The 22,817-nt window shown below is 44.9% G+C and overlaps 1 protein-coding gene across 2 annotated transcripts in view; it reads right to left on the reverse strand.

Annotated features, from left to right (window-relative positions):
• The window catches only part of ENTREP2 (endosomal transmembrane epsin interactor 2), a 275,220-nt gene that overhangs the window by 21,503 nt on the left and 230,900 nt on the right, over positions 1 to 22,817 (reverse strand). Inside the window, exons 4-5 of one of the 2 annotated variants that reach the window (XM_072950669.1) lie at positions 11,837 to 11,971; positions 319 to 426 (exon numbers count right to left, since the gene is read on the reverse strand). In XM_072950669.1, the coding sequence (XP_072806770.1) occupies positions 319 to 426; positions 11,837 to 11,971 (243 nt within the window). The remainder of the gene's footprint in view (positions 1 to 318; positions 427 to 11,836; positions 11,972 to 22,817) is intronic. The other variant, XM_072950670.1, reaches the window with a different exon arrangement.

Genomic DNA, 22,817 nt, shown 5'->3' on the forward strand with positions numbered 1-22,817 from the left:
GAGGCTGTCTCAGGCTGCAGGACTGTCACTAGAATTACTCAGGGGCACACACCAGGGGCCACTTAGAGGCGTGCAGTGTAGCTGGACTCCATCGATGGGGAGCTCCAACAACACCTAAGATAAGTACATCAGTGGCACCGAATGTATGGGTTCCAGAGGGCAGCGTGGAAGGGCCTCCAAGGATCTCCAAGCCCCGTGAGCTGTCAGGGCTTACTGTCCTCAGGGTTTCTGGGCGGAGGGCAGCAGTGTCCACTCTACACTGGTCTCTAACTGGCTGGAGCCGCCACTTTGGTGTGTTGGGGGGAAGGGGCCACTCACCATCTGCAGGACGTCGGAGGAGACCATCTGCATGCAGCACATGGCTGTGGCCAGCGCACACACGATGGTGGAGAGCACGTTGAGGGCACACACGCTGAAGAGGAGGTCCTGTGGGAAAAGACACGGAAGGACGTCAGCCTCGTCTTGGCAACGCAGAGGGCAGAATCCTCAGCGTGGCTGTTAAGGTCTGGGATGAGGGTGGTCAACTGTTTAGTGGGGTTTTCTTTTTCATCAGCAAACCTGGCCTTTCACAGACACATCTGTTTATTCCTCTTCATGGCTGATCAAATTGTACTAGATACTAAAGGATGTGTATTATGATAATTATTATAGTCACTGTCTAAGAAAATCTTCAAATCACCAACATCTAAGTAGGTGGGGAATCTATCAATTACAAAGTATAACTGAAAATGATGAAAAGGAATAAAATTCTAAGTCTTTAAAACCTTTTATGTTGAGATAACTGTAGATTCACTTGCACTTGTAAGAAATAACAGAGAGATACTGGGGACACTTCACACAGTTTCCCCTGTGGAAACATCTTGCAAAACCATTGCACAATATCATAACCAGGACTGACAAGTACAGGACACCTCCATCACCACAAGGATTCACCCCTGCCCACCCGTGTGGCCCTTTTATAGACACACTCACCTCTCTCCCTGCTCCCCACACAATCTCCCTTTCCTGACACCTGTCAACCATTCATCTGGTCTGCATTTTTATAATTTTGTCATTTCAAGAATAGTACACTACTGGAATCATAAAGCATGTAACTTTTCAGAACTGGCTTTTTTTCACTCAGCATAATTCCCGCAAGATTCATCCAAGCCTTGGCGTGTATCAACAGTCCGTCCCCAAAACAAAACAAAACAAACAAACAAAAAAACAGTCCGTCCCTTTTTACTGCTGAGTAGGGTTCCATGTTTGTTCACTCACCAGCTGATACATGACTGGGTTGTTTTCAGGTTTTGGCTATTGCAAATAAGCTCAGGAACATCTGCACACGGATCTTTGTTTGAACACAAGTTTTTACTTCCCTGGGATAAGTGTCCCAAGGGTACAATTGCTGGGTCACACGTCCTTTGTCAGATGTGTGGCTTGCACTGTTTTTTCCCAGTCTGCACCATGTCTGTGTCTAGCCTTAGACGGTGGAGATTTTCTCCCGTTGTTTTTTTTTTTCTAAAAGCTTTTATAATTTTACATTTTACACGTAAGCCTGTGGTCCATTTTGAGTTAATGTTTGAATAAGATGTGAGGCTTAGGTTAAGGTTGATTTTTGTGTCTTAAATTTTTATCTCTACATATTCCCTGCCAGGAATATAGAAATGTGGTTTGTGTTTGTGTCTTTCTGGTACCCTGTTGCCTTGGGGTTTTCCGTACAGACAATCAGGCCATCTGTGAGTGTTTTGTGTCTTCCTTTCCAATTTGTGCGCCTTTTACTTCCTCTTCTTGCCTTACAGCAGTAGCTAGAACTTCAAGTATTATGAATAAGACGGTGAGAGCAGGTATCTTTGTCTCGTACTCTCAGAGGGTCCACTCATCGGATTTTAACTATCCAAGTACAATTCCTCCCTCTTTAGGTACTTTACTCTCAAATCCATGCCAGAAATAGGAAAAAATAATCATGATTCACAAAAATCACCGAAGACTTAGATCAATTATATATCTTTCAGTATAATCTCAAAAACATTCTCTGATATAAATCTTAGCAACGTTCTCCTAGGGCATTCTACGTAGCCCGGCAATAGAAATAAAAGCAAAACTAAACAAACGGGACCTAATTAAACTTTACCAGCTTTCGCAAAGCAAAGGAAACCATAAGTAAAATAAAACCACCACCTACGGAATGGAAAAACAAATTCACAAATGATGCGACTGATAAAGGTTTAATTTCCAGAATATATAAACAGCTCATACAACTTAATCACAAAAACCCCAAACACCCCAATCCAAAAATGGGCAGAAGACCTAAACAAGCAATTCCCCAATGAAGAAATGCAAATGATCAATAGGCACATGAAAAAATGCACAATATCACTAATTATCAGAGAAATGCAAATCAAAACTACAATGAGGTATCACCTCACACCAGTCAGAATGGCCATCATTCAAAAGTCCATAAATGATACATGCTGGAGAGGGTGTGGAGACAAGGGAGCCCTCCTACACTGCTGGTGGGAATGTAGTTTGGTGCAGCCATTATGGAAGACAGTATGGAGACTCCTCAAAAAACTAAAAATAGACTTACTACATGATCCAGCAATAATACTCCTGGGCATATATCTGGAGAAAATTCTAATTTGAAAGGATATGTGCATCCCAATATTCATAGTAGCACTATTTACAGTGGCCAAGACATGGAAACAACCTAAATGTCCATCTGCAGATGACGGGATAAAGAAGTTGTGGTATATTTATACAATGGAATACTACTCAGCCATAAAAATAATGCCATTTCCAGCAACATGGACGAACCTGGAGATTGTCATTCTAAGTGAAGTAAGCCAGAAAAAGAAAAATGCCACATGATCTCATTTATATGTGGAATCTGTAAAAAAGACAGACAAACTTATTTACAAAACAGAAATAGAGTCACAGACATAGAAAACAAACATGGTTACCAAGGGGGGAAGGGGGTGGGAAGGGATAATTTGGGAGTTCTAGATTTGCAGATACTAACTAATACATATAAAATAGATTTAAAAAACACTTCTTCTATATACCACAGGAAACTAGATTCAATATCTTATAGTAACCTGTGGTGAAAAAGAGTATGAAAGCAAATACATGTATGTTCACATATGACTGAAGCATTATGCTGTACACCAGAAATTGACACAACACTGTAAACTGACTAGACTTCAATAAATACATATATATATACACAAAGAATATGAAAATGAAAAAACTCTTAAAACTAAACATGAAAACATATATATGTATAATTGAATCACCATGCTTTACACCAGAAGTTAATACAATACTACACTGTAAACAGATGATACTTAAATTTCTTTAAAAAGACCAGTAAAAAACTGAAAACCACCAGTAAAAAACTGAAAACCTCTCTCCTACAAATGACAACCAAAACAAAGCTAGGGATGAGGGTATAGGTTAGTGGTGGAGTGAATGCCTAGTATGCACAAGGTCCTGGGTTCAATTCCCAGTACTTCTGTTTAAAAAAGATAAATAAACCTGAAATTACCCCCTGCCCATTAAGAAAAAAAAAGGAAAAAAAAAGCAAAAAGTTTTTAAAAAGCAAACAAAGTTAAAAACAATAACAACAAAACTAAATGACAAATCACAGACTGCATAAGATTTTTCATGACTAAGTTCATCATTTAGAACCAGGAACAAATAATCCAACAGGAGAGCAGACAAAACAGGCAATTCGTCCATGAGAAAACACAGGTGGCCATTATATTGACCATATACGACAAGTCAAGACAATCTGGACGAGGATGTGCACGGAGCAAGGGCACGCCCCCCGCTGGCGGTGAGGACATGTGTCAGGGTCACCCCCTCCCGGAGAAACGGGAAACGTTTCAGAGAAGAGCAGGCGCACTTGCTCACACCCCGCAAGCACACCTGCTAGAGGTACAGGACTGCGCCTGCTCACAAGTGTGTGCCTGTTCAGCCAGCGCCGTGACAGCAGAGAAAAACTAGAAACCACTTATGGCCATGAATGTGAGCCAGAAAGTGTCTTGTAGAATATTCTGATACTGCAAGACTAGACAGAATCTAAAATGACAGAACTCAAGCCACATACATACCCACGCAGATAAACATCAAGAAGCCACTAAACATCAAAGACAGAGGGCAGAAGCAGGAAACTGCTTATGGTACCGACGATATCCAATTTTATGCAAAATTTCAGCAAAGTATGCAAACCAGCAGGGGAATGGCAAAGCCCACGTCAGGACAGTGGCTGTCCCTGGACACCCTCTAATTTCAGAGACGGAGAGAGCCATGCCTGGGCTCTCAGTGGGGTCTGTAAAAATATCTAATAATAGAGTTCTTATTTTTTAAAAAATAATTAGAAGCAAATATCATAAACACGCTGAGACTGGGCAAACGTGGGTGGTATTTGCCATACCATTCTGGCTTCTCTGGGTGGTGACCTGGGCTCCTGTCTCGCAAGGTAGATGCGTCAGGAGGTGAACAGGGCCAGGCCTGTGCAGGGCACCACTGTTCACACAGAAACGGCCCACGTCTCCTCCTAAGTGGATCCTGTTGGAGGAAGCTGCGGCCCGTGTCATCTCAGCTATCCCCATGAAGGCCTGAGGATGGTCAGCCACTCAGAACCATTGTGCTCAGCTCCCACAATTGTCTAATGCCTTCTTCGAGGTTCCCCAAGCAGGGCCTCTCAATTTCCACATCGAATCAAACCCCTGAAGGAACCTCTGCATCCCGGCACCAGCCCATCTTGGTCTCTCTGGTCTTTGCCTGCATCCTGTTCTTCACCCATCACTCACCTGCCACAGAGACACGGAACAGCTCGAGGTGTAACCCACACATGTAAAGCATGCACATTTCCAGCATGGAATCTGTTGAGTTTTGACCCATGTACACACCGTGTAGCTGAAAGGGAGCAGGACCCTGTGCACCCCCCTACCCCTGCCTCTTGTTTATAGAGAAGATTTAGTCTCCCAGGCCTCCCTGACTCTTGAAAGAGCTGGGCCAAGCAGTTGACTAGGACAAACCTGCAGGCACTGGGGGATGACAATGACTCTGACCACCTATCTCAACGACTAACTGAGTTATTCCTTCAGTTCCCTTTAAAACATTCGTGGCTGAACAGAATCTTTGGAGATTTTTTTTTAGGGGAAGGCTGGGTCCACTAGGCATTCTAATTAAAAGCAACTTTCCTTTTTGTTACCAAGGCTGCTGCCTCCAGGATCATACCCCTGCCCCTCCCTCTAATAGAAACCAATTACTCTTATCTAAGTCTCAAGAGGCAGCTGCAGAGAAGAAATAAGAACTGATTAGAACCCACCCAGTCCAAGATGGTGGAGGATCTGACTCCAGTGAATCTTGAGCCACATCATATATTAATTGTAACGTGTTAGCTGCTAAGTGACTCACCCACCAGCACCGTGACAGTTGACAACTGCCATGACAACAACCACAAAAGCCCATACAAGGACTGAAAAACTCGAACAAGGACTGACTGGCTCCATCACACCCGGAAGGGAGGCTATGATGGCAGAAGCCTCCCAAAAGAGTCCAAGTGGCCCAACCCGGGCAGGAGCTGTGCCTACCGCCCGTCTTGGCTGATGGCTCCCAGCTCAAGCACCTCTTCCTCCATCCAGTGCTTCTCTTCCCTTCTCCCTGCTCCAGCACTTTCCTTCCATTTCCCCTTCTGAGCAATGCAGCAGCTGTCACTTTGTCCATTTGTGTCTGCTGAGTGAATTCTTTCACGGTCAGCAGCAAGAACCCACACTTTGGTGGGCCTCCTAATTTAGGGGCCCCTCCATCTGCTAACATAACCATAACCACAACCAAGCAGGTGACTAGATCCACGGGGCCCAGGTCACCGGGCTCCTTTGTTACAGGTAATTTTGTGCTTTCCCTTTCCCGTCTGCCTGCCTTATGCATTCTTTCAAATGGCCTCGTCATTCAATTAGTATTGAAAAGCTCTCCCATCCCAAGTATTTTCCTCCCAACGCCCTCCCCAACCCCCATCCCAGAATCCTCTGCTGATATAGAGCCCTAATAACTAAATGCTTTAGAAATGACCTCATCTCCAGCAGTGAGCGCCACGCTGTCTCCCCCAGTCTGTCCATGTAAATCACAAGTGTTCTCAGCAGTCTGTCCTCTGCTCCCCCGGACGCGGCAGTGGGGATCCCTTGGGAGTCCCTGGTTTTCTTTGGAGACTAGAGCGGCTGGAACACTCTTGAGAGTGAAAATCGGGTCTGTTCTTACCTACCCGGGACCAGCCCAGACAAAACAGTGTGTTGCTGGCCCAGGTTATAACCCTTCCCTGGGACCTTGAAATCAAGACTGTGCCAGCCTCACAGAGACCCCGCAGCCGAGGGAGGAGGGCTGTGGGCCACCTCTTTGTGGTTCCTTGTCTGAATGCGCCCAAGACAGCGGGTCCCGGTAGGAGAGGATCTGCCTGCGTGGCACAGCCCCCAGGCCCTAAGAAGCTGCCTTTCATCTGCTGTAGCACAACGGCCAAGGGGCTCTCGAGGCAGCACATTTCCTGGTGATGGTTCCAGAATGTCTACTTTGGGGAGGCTCCAGGGCAGCAGTCTGGGTGGAAGGGGTGGGCATCTCAGAGCCGTGTTTCCAGAGTACACAGCATTAGACCTTAGAAATGTCCACTGTCCACCCCAATGCTCACAGCAGCACTGTTTACAGCAGCCCTGGAGGTGACTAGGCTCAGGGAAACAACCGAGTTGTGCCGTGACCTTGGACAGTGCTGTGGTGCTGATGTGGAGCCGATGGGCTCCAGAGAGGTGGGGAAAGAGCGGGAGACGTCACGGCTCTGCAGGGACTGTCACCTGGAATGCCAAGCATCTTCCCTGGAGAGAGAGGGAGCCAGGGGCGGGGTGGGGGGAGGCAGGAACCACCCAGCAGAGGCACAAAGGTGAGGTGCCAGCACCGCAGGGAGCACCGTCATCCTGAGCAGGCAGCAGCCCTCCTGGACCCGTAGCTCCAAGCCTGGTCCTTCATCTACAGGTGCAGCCCAGGCACCGGTGCTGGGGAATGGGCAGCACTGAGAGACCTCAAGCATTTACCAGACCAACAGGGCTGCCTGCACAGACCACCCGCTCAGCATGGGACCGCTATAAATATATCACTAGAAATACTTTTATCTCAATGTCTGAGCCTCCCGGACCTTGTTCAACTCAGCAGGTACACGTTAAGTCACAGCCCCTGTGAGTGGAACCTCTCCTCTTCCGAAGACGCTATGTGGACTTGTGACTGTAGACGTCCCACAGAACTCAGTATCACAACTACGCAGGGGAAAGTGATGTCACCAAGATCGGGGGTGGGGAAGCAGACTTTCGGTGGCACTGGACACCAAGGGCAGAAGGCTCGGGAAATGGTGGGCACCCCTCTTTCCTATATGAGGCAGGTAGCTTTGCCAGAGATCAGTTGTGCCCAATGGCCAGGAGAGCTGTTCTCTCTCCAGATCCTCTTATAAGTCGCCTGTGTTGCTCAGCGGGACAGCAGGGATTTAACACTCTTCTCATTTCTGACAGGATCCCATCTGGCCAGAGGGACCCATCAGCGGCCCCCTTGAGAAGCCAGGAGTGAAAAGAAAGCTGTACAGAGAAATGATCCAACTGTCTTGCTCTGTGCGTCTCACTACTTCTGAAAAAAGGAGGTCACTTCTAGCAGGGTGTGTGTGTATGTGTGTGTGTGTGTGTGTGTGTGGTATTTCATGTTGCCACTTAGTGCTGAGTTTTGCCACAAGAGGTTGAGCATTTACTTACTCTCAGGACCATTTTTATTTCTTCAGCTTGGTTAAGAACTGAATCAAGATTAAATAATGAGTTAATTTTTTTTTTAGGTCCCTAGGTTTTTAGGAAGTTGTCTTGCCTTTTTAAAAAACTTTCTAAGAGACAAACATAAAGCATCTTCAAGATAAGATAAGAAAGCATGTCAATTCAATAACTGATTGATTTCTTGGGAAACTTTTATCTCCCTGTCCACTGATAAGGTTTCTTTGGGTAACCTGTTTTACCATGGCTCAATAAATTAAGCCAGGTGCATAAAACAAACAAAAAGATCCTTAACTCTGTTTTGAACTTGAATTATACCACCATAATAAAACCATAATGACATTCTGGGATACAGCAAAGAATTAAAGTTGGGATGGATATAATATCACACAAGATGAGGCATAAACATATTCTACCAGTTAATGATTCCAGTTTCTGGAACCTTTAAAAAATTCTGTTAATACAGATTGGAAAATATGTCACAATCCTGTGCCAGGTTTGACTTGGCCAAGATGGCCATTCAACTAGCAAAACATCTTTTTATCATTTATTGCATCCATCTTCCAAAAGCCAAGACATCCTCTCATTGGGAGAGGAGACCTGTGAAGATGCTCACAAGTCCTACTTTTTAGACTACCCGCTTTAGGACATCATAATAGGATGCCCATAGCCAGGTCCTGTCATCACGGAGTGGGGATTTGGGTCTTAAGGAACTGAGACCCCCCAAGGAGCCCTGCCCACCACCAGACATGCTCAGGGACCCCAGAGGAGCCATCTGACCTCCCTCTGGGCCACACAGTGGGTGACAGGATGCTCTGTCCAGGCAGAGCTACAATTTGGAGAATCCCTGCAATGCACGATGGGGTTCTGGGTCCCCTCCATGCCCTCTGCCCTCTCTACTACTTTCATCCAGTCAAGGAAGAGCTGCAAACTTCAGCATGGCAGGAGGCATGATGTCTGAGATTATCAACACCCTCAAGAGAGAGGCTGGTCTGCCCCAGGATCCAGGATTAGAGATGGTGGGAAAGCAGAAAAGAGGACAAGGGAGAGGGGCTTCAGAGCCTTCAAACAACTGAAAACCACCTGAGGGACCAGGGAAGCAGCCTGGAAGGTGATTGGTTTCTGCTTTGATTTCCAAACCCATTGCATGGCATTTCCAGGGCACAGACTGAGTTCAAGAGATACAAAGCATGGATAATCCATAATTTAATATGGAAACTCAGGACTGGAGTATTACTAATCAGGTAACTAGAGCCTCAAATCAGCCTCAGATCAGATTATTAAGAGACCAACGAACCCGATCTAATTGCTGACCCCAAAAGAGGAACACATGAAACCAATCAAAGTCACGCTCCCTCTGCGCCTTGCCTTTGCGGAGTGTCAGGAACGTCTGCAGGCTGTAGGAAGGGGCTCCCCAGGAAGCCTGCTCCCCGGGGGAGCAGAGCCACCCTCCCACATGGTGACTCAGTCCCCACAGCCTTGGTGCCCTCAGAGAGTTTCAGCCCAGGGGAGCCCCCCAGGCCCCTAGTGCAGAGACCCCTTCACTGCACATGAGTCATCAGCACAGCCTGGCTCGAGCACCTTTAAAGAGTGATGAGTCCATTAAGAATGACTACACCACTAATTACAAGAAAACTAGATGTACGTGAATCTCAGAGGAAGAAGTACCTGTGTTTATGAGAAGGAAGTGCAAAACCTTAATTACACTAAAGCCTGTTTAAAAAGCCCATGATGCTTGATAAGGGTTAGAACTTGGCTGGAGTGCTTTGGAGTATCCGTGTACCTCAGGGAAGCTCTAAGAAAGGAACGAAATCCACTGAACTAGCTAGAGACATCTGGGGAGAGGGACAGGGAAGCTGGGACCACACTAAAGCGGCTTATTCAGCCTAAGATCTAAAAGTACAGACACAAAGGCTCAGGAACAAATGACAAAGAAACAGGCTGAGCAGCGAGCTGCCCAGACTCGAGATCGCATCAAAAACAGAGCACAAAGATGACTCTGTGCAGAAAACAAGGCTGGGAGAAGAACATGGAGGGAGATAGAGCAAAACGAGGTGGAAAAGGAAGGGTTTCAAAAAATTAAAGAAAAAAATGATAGTGATAGAAGACAGGTAGAGGGGTCCAAGGAATGCAGTTATCCTAAAATCAGACAGCAGAAAAAATTCAAATGTATAGTTCAAGAAAGCTTTTCTGGGCCATCATTAAAAAGTCCTGGAGAGGGTGTGGAGAAAAGGGAACCCTCCTACACTGTAAGTGGGAATGCAGTTTGGTGCAGCCACTATGGAAAACAGTATGGAGGTTCCTTAAAAAACTAAAAATAGACTTACCATATGATCCAGCACCCCCACTCCTGGGCATATATCTGGAGAAAAGTATAATTCGAAAAGATACATGCACCCCAATGTTCACAGCAGCACTATTTACAATAATCAAGACATGGAAACAACCTAAGTGTCCATCAACAGATGACAGGATAAAGAAGCTGTGGTATATTTATAAAATGGAATACTACTCAGCCATAAAAAAGAATGAAAGTGCCGTTTATAGCAACAAGGATGGACCTAGAGATGACCATACTAAGTGAAGTAAGTCAGAGTAAAACAAATACCACATGATATCACTTATATGTGGAACCTTAAAAAAATGACACAATGAACTTATTTACGAAACAGAAACAGACTCACAGCTACAGAAAACAAACTTACGGTTACCAAAGGGGAAAGGGGGTTGGGAAGGGATAAATTGGGAGTTCGGAATTTGTAGATACAAACTACTATATATAAAATAGATACACAATAAGGTCCTACTGTATAGCACAGGGAACTATATTCAATATCCTGTAATAAGCCATAGTGGAAAAGAATCTGAAAAGGAATATATACATACATACATATGACTGAATCACTGTGCTGTACACAAGAAACTAACACAACATAGTAAGTCAACTATACTTCAATTTAAAAATTTACTTAAAAAGCTAGACACTGCGGTCAGATGCAGTGAGAGATAGCAAGAAATGCCTCGCACGCAAGAGGATGAGCCTGCGATGCTACATTCTGGCTTCCTCCAGCCCCCTAGACCTGTCATTTTGGTGGGCTGCTGGGACCACTGAACTGGGAGCATCTCCCTGTGAAACAAGCCAGGTACTGGGCGCTGGGCGCACTCCCCCCACATCCTTCAGGCGCACGCTCTCTCTCTGTTTGCCAGTTTCCCGGTGCACTGGAGTCAATGGGGAGCCCACCAGACTGACTGGTCACCCTGGCCAGCACTCAAAATGACGCCCACGGAGGAGAAGCCACGGGTGCCCGGTTCCAGATGGCAGCACTGCCCTCTGTGCTCCCCCGGTCCCAGGGCAGCCCTATGGAGTCCGCAGCTCCCGACACACTGCATTCCCTGTGCGCGTACAGGGCTCCCTGCATACGGCGAACACAACCCTCCCACCAGCCAGGGCTCCCCGGACAGCAGCCACATCTTTCAAAAAAGTGTAGCAGTTGGGTCTCAGGGAAAAGAGAAGAATTAAGTTCACTGTTCATATGCATTTTTAAGCAGCCAATTTTGCTTTTCAGGAGTAAGAAAAATTTGCAGGAAGAAAAAGAAAGGAGTAATATAAACAATTTTCCATATCATTAAAAAAAATCAGACACTGTACACAAGAATAGGTTGCCATGGGAGACGGTGAAATTTCTTCCTCCAAATAGCTTTAAAAGGGCAAAACAAATACCCATCTGTCCCCTGACGGTGTTAACAGAAATAATGTCAGAAAAGCAGTAGCATGCATCACACTCACGTTTGTCAAGACCGCTTTCAACCGCTCAGCCCCACTTCACCTACGTCCGAGGCGGAGAAGTAAATAGTGAAAATGGAAAACCCAGAAAGCGACACCTTTACAGTGAATATCTACTATTCTTTAAAATGCTCTCTGAGAAGAGACTCCCTCATGTATTTGACCTACCTGGATGCACTAAGAACTGAAAGGAATGCAGTTAATACACCTTCCCAGGGTGTGGGGTGGGGCGCAGGGCGCGGGACGGAGCGCGCGCGCCCCCGGAGCCCGGCGTCACCTTCAAGGTCAGCCGTACGGCGTTGCAGTCCTCCTGCAGCGGGTTCAGCTTCAGCGTCTCCCCCAGGTTGCTGCAGCCGGACGACTGGTGCTGCATCTCACAGCAGACGCACACCTCGACGCTGTCAAACTTAATCTGGACGGGGAACACAGACAGAGCGCACAGTTAAAACGGCCTTCTGCCCGGGTCGCGTGCTTGAACGGCGGGATTAAGAACACGTGACAGGCATCCCATTTAGTTTCCGTTACAGTCATGAAACCAGAACCCGCCGTCAGAAACACCATTAGGAATTATTCTAAAATCCTATTTGAAAAGCAATTAAAAAAATAAATTTGAAGAAACTGAAGCTAAAAAGTTACAGATATTCACATTAAGTGTGGAGACGTTATCACAGCTCCGTGCCTTGGCACATTCTGTGCCCCTGGTCAGCAACTGCTGTCTCCTTTTATGGCCTGTCAAACTCCTCCTCGTCCTCAAGGCCCTGTCTGGTTTCCCTCTCCAGAGCGGCTTGCTTCTCCCGGGGGCGGAGCACTCCGTACTTCCACTGAAGACCTTTTCATCAGCTGCAGTAACTTGGATTTCCACCTGATTAGTGAGGATTCCCCAGTCAGGGAAAACCTGTTTCAGCTGCAGTACCCGGTGCCTCAGGTAATACCTCCAGCCCAGCCCTCACCCACAACAGGTAAATGCACATCCCAGCAATTTACTGGGACCAGTACTGTCTGGTGTGGCTGGGAAGCCTGAATATGCAGTTAGATGCAGTTTCGGAGCCAGGGAAGCGAATTCGCACCAACATTTCTAAGGTAGGAGGCGGGCACACTGAGAAGCACGTGAGGTCACTGCACGAGGCAGCAGACATCACTGGGAAACTGGCCAACTGGCTGCTGCAGGATGAGGGGAGGGAGAGGAGCAGGGGAGGGAGGGGAGGACAGGGTGGAGGCGGGGAGGATGGCAGGGGCCAGGAGTGCCCACTGGAGGAAGTGCCCTGCCCTCTTAGCAAGGGTTCTGAGCCCCAACTCGCCTCTCCTGGAACCCTAGGTTTAACTCCGACATCCCAGAAAACTGCTCAACCGCAACGTCACCAGGTTCCTCTCTTTCTCCCCATGAGTGTGTGCTCAGCCGCCCTCTAGGGCCCTTGTTTGCTCTCTGTCTCCCCCACAGACAGACAGCGAGTTCCCAGCACACGGGCATTATTCCCGTGGGGGGGGGGGGGCGCTCACAAGGGAGCTGGCTCAGGGCACATCCTGCTGCAGCCTGAGAGCTGCGAGCCGGCGCCCGGGGACGGGGCCACGACAGATCAGTCAGAACCTCAGGGGCCTGCTCAGGCTACTCCAAGATGCTCAGTGGGGAGGTCTAGAGGCAGTCTGTTTTCCTTTTCTTTTCAGGGATTTTAAACCGCATTGACTGTGATTTTTTTCTGATTACAGGAATCATACGAAACATTTTGAAATACCGAATAAAATAACAACAAAAATCACCTTTCAGTTACCCCTCTGAGATAACCAACAGTTAACATTTGGGGATATTCAAATTGATTTTAAAACGGGGTCATACAGTTTTTAAGTCTGAGCTTTGTACTTAATATAGCATGAACTTCTCAGTTTATTTTCTGCTATGAAATATACATGAGAGAGTCATATACGTGTTCAGTTTAAATAAACACCGAGTATGTCCCACCCAACCTAGACACAGAACACTGCCAGGCCTTTAGGGGCCTTTGTGCCCCTTGCTGAGCACACACCCACCAGCCCCTCCCCAAGAAGCGGCCACTATCCCGGGTTTTGTGCTAATCCTTCCCTTGCTGTGGTCTTGCCGCATATCCGCGTATCTCTAAGCAAGACAGGTGTTACTTTGACCAGTTTTTAAACTTTAAAAATAGAATCACACACTCTATTTGTATGGACCCCCCTTCTTTTGCTCTACACAGTATTTCCAAAGCTCAGTAACACCGGTGAAGAGCTGCGGTCCATCGCTCAGAGCGCTGCACGGGGTGCTGTTCCGCCTCCCATTCTGCGGACGGACATGGTGCTGTGTCCGGGCTCCGGCTCCCATCAACCACGTCGGCGTGAACGCCTCCCAGTGCACACAGGCACGTGTTTCCTAAGTGGCTAAACCCAGAGGCAGACTGCACTGTCCTATGGTACATGCACACATGACGTTACGAGGCAAGGCCAACTGCCTGCAAAATATTTGAACAAGTTATGCTCCCAACAAGGTGTGAGAGTTCAAATGGACCCACATTCTCACCGACTCTTGCTAATGTGGGACTTCTACATTTCTGCACAAATAATGACCACTGATTGGGGGTCAGGCCTGTTATCCCATTTTCTGAAATGTCCATATTGTGAAACCACACACAAATGCACAGAACACACACATACAGTTCCCAGATTTATCACAAAGCCAGCGCCCAGGGGACCACGGCCAGGCCCCCAGGAGGCCTCTCATGCCCCTTCCCCCATCATTCCTCCCTCCCACTAGACCAAAAGTTCACCAACCTCCTCACTTTTTGATAATCACTTCCATGCTTTCAACTTTATACTTTGACCACTTACAATATAGTTTAGTTTTGCCTGGTCTTCTAACGTGATGTAAGTGGAATCAGGCAATATTTTTAACACCTGGCTTCTTTCATTTAAAATTATGAGACTCATCCATGCTACTGCATCTAGGTGTCGGTGATTCATGTTCACTGCTGCATAATAATACATTACATTAATATGCCGCCATTTGTATACTTATTCTCTTGCTGATGGACATGTGGATTGTTGCCAATTTTTGGCAATTAAGAGCGAGGCTGCTCATCAGGGAAACGCAAATCAAAACCACAATGAGATGTCACCTCACACCTGTCAGGATGGCTGTCATCAAAATGTGCACAAATAACAAATGTTGGTAAGGATGTGAAAAAAAGGGACCCCTCCCACACTGCTGGTAGAAATGCAAATTGGTGCAACCACTGTGGGAAACACAGAGGTTTCTCAAAAATCTATAATAGAACTAACATATGACCCCCTCCCCAGCAATTCCATTGTTGGGTATATACCCAAAAAAACAAAAATGCTAATTTGAAAAGATACATGCACCCCAATGTTCACATCTGTATTGTTTACAATTGCCAAGACATGGCAGAGACCTAGGTTGCTTTAGATAGCTAGCTAGCTAGCTAGCTAGCTAGCTATAGAGAGAGATACTATATATACAATACAATAAATACACATATTTATTCACTTCAGTAGGTCTAGTTAACATCTGTCACCATAGTTATAAATTTTGTGTGTGTGATGAGAACTTAAGACTTACTCTCTTAGCAACTTTAAATATGCAATACAATATTATTAACTATAGTCACCACACTTTACATTACATCCCCATGACTTATTTATTGTATATAACTGGAAGTTTGTATCTTTTGAGACCTCTTCACCCATTCTACCTACCTTCTACTCCCTGCCTCTGGCAATTACCAATCTGTTCTCTGTATCTATGAACTTTTAAAATATATATTCCATACGTCAGTAAGATCATATGGTCTTTGTCTTTCTCTATCTGACTTACTTTACTTAGCATAATAATGCTCTCAAGGTGGTTCCGTGTTGTCACAAATGGTAAGATTTCCTTCTTTTTATGGCCGAGTAATATTCCATTGTATATATATGCCACATTTTCTTTACCCATTCATCCACTGATGGACATTTAAGTTGTTTCCATGTCTTGGCTATTTTAAATAGTACTTCAATGAACATGGCGGGGTGCATCTATCTTTTTAAGATAGTGCTTTTGTTTTCTTCAGATAAATATCTAAATATGGAATTGCTGAATCATATAGTAGTTCTATTTTTAATTTTTTGAGGAAGCTCCACACTGTATTCCACAGTGGCCGCACCAATTTATACTCCCACCAACTGTGCACAAGTGGGCCTTTTTCTCTGTATCCTCATCAATACTTTTATTTCTTGTCTTTTTGATAATAGCTATTCTAATAGGCATGAGGTGATATCTCATTGTGGTTTTGACTTGCATTTCCCTGATGATTAGTGATCTTAAGCATCTTTTCATGTACCTGTTGGTCATCTGAATGTCTTCTTTGGAGAAATGTTCTTTCAGATCTTCTGGCTAATTTTTTAGTCATACTGTTGGTTTGTTTTTCTATTGACTTGTAAGAGTTCTTTATATATTTTGGATATTAACCCCTTATCAGATATATGATTTGCAAATATTTTCTCCCATTCAGCAGGTTCCTTTTCATTTTGTTGACAGTTTCCTCTGTTTCCCCGAAGCTTTTCAGTTTGATGTAGTCCCACTTGTTTATTTTTGCTTTTATTGCTTTTGCTTTTGGTGTCAGATCAAAAAAAAATCATTGCCAAGACTCATGTCAAGCAGCTCTCTGTCTGTGTTTTCTTCTAGGAGCTTTGTGGTTTCTGGTCTTACACTCAAGTCTGAATCCATTTGGAGTTAGTTTTTGTGTAAGGTGTAAGACAGTGGTCCAGTTTTCCCAACACAGTATTGCAGAAACTGTGCTTTACCCAACTGTTTATTCTTGGCTCCTTTGTTGTAAGTCAACTGACCACATTTTGCGTGGGTTTATTTCTGGGCTCTCTGTTCTGTTCTATTGACCTATGTGTCTGTTTTTATGCCAGTACCATATTAGTTTGATTACTACAGCTTTGTGGTATAGCTTGAAATCAGGGACAGCCCTGCCTTTTTAATCCTGTCTTTCTGTAATTCCCATGACATGAAATGTCAGCCCACAAGTCACTGAGACTCTGCTGGGTTTTGTTTTTAGTCAGTTTTCCCTCTGTTGTTCATTGTGGGTACCTTCTATGGTTCTGTCTTCCTATTCACTAATTCTTTTTTCTGCCTCTTTCATTCTGCCATTGAGTCGGATTCACTCAGTTTTTTTTATTTCAGTTAACTGTGTTTTTGAGTTCTAGAATCTCCATTTGGTTCTTTTTTTATATTTTATATTTTATATTTCTTTGCTGAGGCTTTTTATTTATTCCTTTCTTTCAGAAGTGTTTAATATATGCTCACTGAAGCATTTTTATCATGGATTGTAAATGATGAATATGTGAAAGTCAAAATAATGAAACCGTGAGAGAATAATACAGGAGACTATCTTCATATCACTGGGGACAGGAAAACACTTCTTAAACTAGGCTCAAAATGTGTTAAGAATAAACAGATAACTAATGTGTTTGACTATTTGAAATTAAAAACTTTTTTTCATCAAACACCACCCACAGGAGAGTAAAAATTGATTTTGCATCACATGTGACAGATGACTCATATCCAAAACAAACAAAAAGCCCTCTCTTAAATGTTAAGAAAAAGACAAACAACCCAACATGAAACATGTGGCACTGAACCCCACCACAACAGCACTCTAAGAAACATAAATCAAAATTAAAGTGAGATGCCATTACATCCCCATCAGAATGGCTAAGACTGAAAAATAATGACAATAGACAATGCCAAGTGATGATAAGAATGTGAGGCAACAGGAGCACAGATACTCTGATGGTGGTGTGAATTGGGACAGCAACTTTGGAGAACAGCTTGGCATTATCTCCTTAAGTTAAAGACTGCTACCCAACCTAATATGATACCCATAAGAATATTTCAATTCTAGGAATATACCCAACAGAAATGCGTACAATGATAACAAAAACCATGCACTAGAAAGTTCACAGCAACATTACTCAAAACAGCCTCACACAAAAGAGCTCAATGTCCATCAAAAGTAGAATAGATGAATGAATGGTTTTACATTCATACATGCAATATTATACAGCAATGAACATGAATGAGTTACAGCTACATACAGCAGGAGTACACTGCACATCATAATGCTGAGCACAGGAAGCTACACATAAAAGCAATATTTCTATTTAAATGAAGTTCAAGAAACCAGACAAAATTAAACTATAGTGTTCAGAAGTGCATGCACGGTTGATACAATTATAAAAAAGATTAAAGATGTGAATATCACAAGGATGAATATCCCAAGGTGATTACCTGCAGTGGGAATGGAGAGGCAGTGGATTAGGAGCACGTAAGGGGGGCCTTGGGATGCTGGGGATGTGATGTTAATTTCTAGGCTTTGCTGGAGGGCACACAGCTGTTTGACTCATGATAAATTGCCCAGCTATATACTTCTGCTTTGTGCACTTCCCTGTATGTGTTTTATTCTTCTCAATGAAAAAGGTTCAAAACAGATGAGCTTGCTGGAAAGTAAATGAAATGTAGAACTTAGGAAGAGAAAGAAAACAAATGAGCTGAGAATAGGAAAAAAAGAAATTTAACACACATAAAAAGTGAAATTAATGAAATAGAAATAAATATGTTAAGATGAATAAAGCCTAATGATGATTCTTGAACAGACCAAAAAAAATACTGCAAATTCCCTGGTAGGACTGATTTTTTTTTTAAAGAAAGCCAAAGCAAACAACATTAGGAATGAGACAGGAGATTCAACACGGATGTAGTAGAGATGAAAAGAATATGGGCTGCTCTACAGCCATAAATGTGAAAATCTAGAGGACGTGGATAATTTCCTAGCAAGATATAAACTATTATACTGAGCCTGTAACATGCAGTAAACCTAAAGGCCAATAACCATAAAGGAGACTGGGAAGTCCAAAATGGTATTTCAGGCTGAATTCACTCTGACCTTTAATGAAAAGATAATTCCTATGTTTTAAAACAATTTCAGGCCAAGAGCCAAAGAAGAAAACGCCAGTTGCCTTTATAAAGCTAGCATAACCTTACCAGCAGTTCTGAAAAAGGAAAACAGAAGCCCCTCCACCCTGCCAACAAACCAAAAGGGCAATTTTTTCTTTTAATAAAAAAAGCAAATATTCTAAGCAAAATACTGGCTAAAATGAATGCAATGCTATATCAAAGGAATTATATCCCATGGCTGTATTAAAAAGTACTCTTGAATGCAAACTCAAGTCAAAGTGCTTTAAAACAAGCAAGGGAATTTACAGATTTCATAAAACTAGAGTCCAGGGTTTGGAATTCAAGCATGGTGGGTGCCAGGTGCTCAGATGGTATCAGCGCTGTCTTTTTCAGTCTCTGGCTACCCTTTCCTTAGGGTTGGCTGTGCGCCCAGATGGTATCTCCTGAAAATATGTCCAGAACCTAGAAGTTTAGCAGCCTCAGTGGTAAATGTGTACATTCTGATGGCTACAGCCCCAGGCCTGGCTGGCCATGTAGCACAAGGGAGAAATAGAACTTAGTTCTATTAAACACTACACATTTACGTCTTTCCAAAACCCGGGTTATCCTGAAAACTACCCAAGGTTCATTTTAGAAAGAGAATTCTAGAACAGCGGTAACTTATCAAGAAAATGTGTTCTAGCAACAAATTAAATGAGAAAAGTCATATGCTCCTATAAACAGATATAAAACCACTGCATAAAATTTCACAGGCACTCATAAAAACCATAAGTCAATTAAGACTAGGAGAAATCCACATAAATCTGATAAGATTTTTAGCAGGCAAATACCTAAAGCAAATATCATTTTAACTGGAGCAATACTGAAGGCAATTCCACCAAGATCAGGAATGAGACAGAGTTACCCACCAGCATGCCCACAAGTCTACACTGTTTTAGGAGCACTAGTTAATTTAATAAGATAAGAAAATACTGTAAGCTGTGTGAATATTGGAGAAGATAGAATTGTCTTTCTTTTCAAATATGATTGAATATCTAAAAAAATCAAAAAGACCATACTAAAACAACTGGAATTAAGAGAACTTGTTACACTGGCTATAACAAATATGATACTAGTAATAACCAATTAAAAATAAAAATGGCAGGGGGTGGAGGGATAAATTGGGAGTTTGAGACTTGCAGATACACACTACTATATGTAAAACAGATAAAACAACGAAGTCCTACTGTAGAGCAAAGGGAACTATATTCAATATCTTGTAATAACCTGTAATGAAAAATTATGAAGAGGAATATATATATATGTATGTACAACTGAATCACTATGCTGTACACCAGAAATTAACACAACATAGTAAACCAACTATATATACTTCAGTAAAAAAATAAAATAAAAATGGTAAAAAAATCTTCTATTCAAAGAAACAGCAACAAATATAAAATACCTGGAAATAAGTTAAACTCAAAAATTAAATGACCTATGTGAAGCTAGGCATAAAATGCTATTAAATGGCAAAAACTCTGGTGCAGTAGATGTGAGTCATTGTACCTGGCCACCCACAGCCCGAGCCCCCTCCTCAGTTTGCAGCATCTCTTCCTGAGAAGTCTCCCACTTTTGCCAGAAGTGCTTCCCCAGCCAGCCCTGGTTTAGAGTTTCATCAAGCCCTAAAAAGAAGCCATGAGGCAGGTACCAAAGGCTTGTCTTCCTCCCTCGTCCCCATAGAACTGTTTGTACACAGGAGCCAAGCTCCCCCCGGCAGTTGGCACCAGGGCACAGCCGCGAAGCAGGGCGCCCCACCCTGGGCTCCAGTGAGTCCCTGTGCTCTTATCAACTGGACAAAATCCGCCCCTCCCCATCCAGTCCGTTCTCCCACATCTCAGAAACACGCAAGGAATTATTTCCTATGATCACACCCCTGCTTTGGCACTGAAGACTGAAGCAGCCAACGTCAAGGACAAGACAGCCTCTTGGGGGAAGGGAGGGGGCAGGGCTCGGCTGGAAAGCACAGTTTATCACACCAAGCAACCCTCTGGTGACCCCAGGGAATAGACATCAAAATAAATCTCTTCCTTCGGTTATTTCACTGAGTTTGTGATTCATTCTAAGAAAAATTCTGGAAACCTCCTGATTAGTTCCCTAACCTTGACATCTGAGTGCGTGGATGCTGACAGATTTATTTCAGGGCTGCCCCTCCGTGTCCGGGTCACTGGGAACCACACAGCAGGGCTTTGCAAATGAAGCCATGGTAATTTTTCATAAATCTCTCCAGAGCATTTAAAAGCCAGCCTGCCCCCCTTATTGATGGTCCATCAGCCCATCTGGATGTAGAAAGGGCTTGTACAACAGAAAGAGAGGGATGCCCCCTAGAGTCTCTTACAGAAGCCCACCTGAGACGGGTATGTGACCTTCAGATACCCCAAAAGGGAGGCAGCGGGAGGCTGAACCTGGAGGCCTCACGATTAGAGCCTGGAGGGAGGAGGGGCAGTCTGTCCCGGAGGGTCTTTGAACCTGTGGGGCACAGAGTCAGGCTCACTCCAGGTCCCACCTGCTACACAGTGACCCCGGCCAGGCCACAGGGCTTCTCTGAGCTCTGGAGTCCTGAGGTCACTGCGAACATCAGACAAGGTTATACAGCTAAAGGTGCAAAGTGCAAATGTGCAAACGTTGTTAGTTGTTGGGGTTATTGTTTTTATTATGAGCATTGGAAAAGAGGTTTGTAAAAACTCACCTCCGTTTCTGAGTACTAAGAGCTGACCACTTCCATAGACACTGTCGTCTGTCTGTTGACAATTGCCTACTCCAATAACTTGGCTCCTCCAGGCCTGGCCGTGTTTACTGAGTGACCCACTGATGGCAGTGCAGGGCGCCCAAAGCTTGGACCCTAAAGATGCAGGACTAGTTACCTTTGTGCAGGGGGACACTCAAGACCCTGAGTGACACTGGTAAGGCCCTAGAAACTCCAGTCATCATATGACAGCATGACTAACCCTGAAAGCATTACTCTGTGTGGAGTCAGACACAAAATCCACATAGTACAGGACTCCATTCCTGTGAAATTTCCAGGACAGGAAAATCTGTGGAGACAGAGGGAGATTAGTAGTTGTCTGGGGCTGAGGGGGGAGGGGGGAACAGGGGCATTGGGGGTGACAGCTAAAGGGTCCAGGGTTTTTTTTTTTTGAGGTGATGAAAATGTTCTAAAAGTGACCGCATTGATGGCGGCACAGAATGGGGAATATACTAACAACTGCTGAACTGCACACTTTAAACGAGTGAAGAGTATGCAATATGAATTATATCTCGATAAAGGTGTTAAAAACACAATCACTGCCACATTGTGATTATGACTGATTTAGCTGTAAGGATTTTCATCTCATCAATATCCTGCCAAAACATCTCATGTTCATTCATGCGCCAGACATACAAAGTCTGAGACCAAAAGCTCTACTTCTGCACCCGTCTCCCCTTGTGGCCTTGCTGGGAACTCAGCCTTACGGGGCCCCTGGGCCAGATGACAGCAGGCCATCCCCTTCCCGTACATCTTACTCCATCTGCCATGACGGCTCCAGCACTGCATCCCTTCCCAGGTGCTTCTTGACTCTGGAGGCGCCAGGCACTGGGGCGCCTGTTCCTGCCCAGAGAGGTGGTGGGGGCCTCCTCAGATCTGGGGATGCATCCGGCTGAGACAGGAGGGGAGGGAGCAGGGCACAACCACTGAAGGGATGACAGCAGTTGAGGACAGGACAAACTAGTTATAACCAAGATGGCGGGAGATCTGAGTGGACCTTGAGCTTCATGGCACACTCACAGGTGCCATGACAGTTCTGAGGCTGACCACAAAAGGTCCAAAAGTGGGAGGGGGCCCAATTCCCGGGAATCCTGCCCTTTCCCCCAAATAGCTGGAATAGTGCTCCTACTCATTAGCATATGAAATTGCTGAGCCCATAGAAACCCACCACCCACACCTCGTGTCGTGTCGCGCTCTCTCTTGCCTTCTGAGATGGCCCTCACTCTGACTATGGAGTGTGGCTCTCTCTAAATAAACCTGCTTTCACTTTATCATGCCCTGCTCTCGAATTCCTTCCTACCCCTATTCTCCAGCAACACAGTCAGGCACTGGGGTTACCCCCCGCTTCCCTGCCAAGCCAGGGACAGGGCCCCACGTGCCAGCCCCTCCTGGCCTGACTCCCCACGGCCTCACCAGGGGCCTGCGAGCCCCAGAAGGAATGTTTCAGGTGGGCTGACCCTCGATGGAAGCAGGGAGGCCTGGCCTTCCAACTATGTGGCTCTTTCCCCTGAA

Source organism: Vicugna pacos, chromosome 27 (assembly GCF_048564905.1).
Source record: "Vicugna pacos chromosome 27, VicPac4, whole genome shotgun sequence".
Taxonomy (NCBI): domain Eukaryota; kingdom Metazoa; phylum Chordata; class Mammalia; order Artiodactyla; family Camelidae; genus Vicugna; species Vicugna pacos.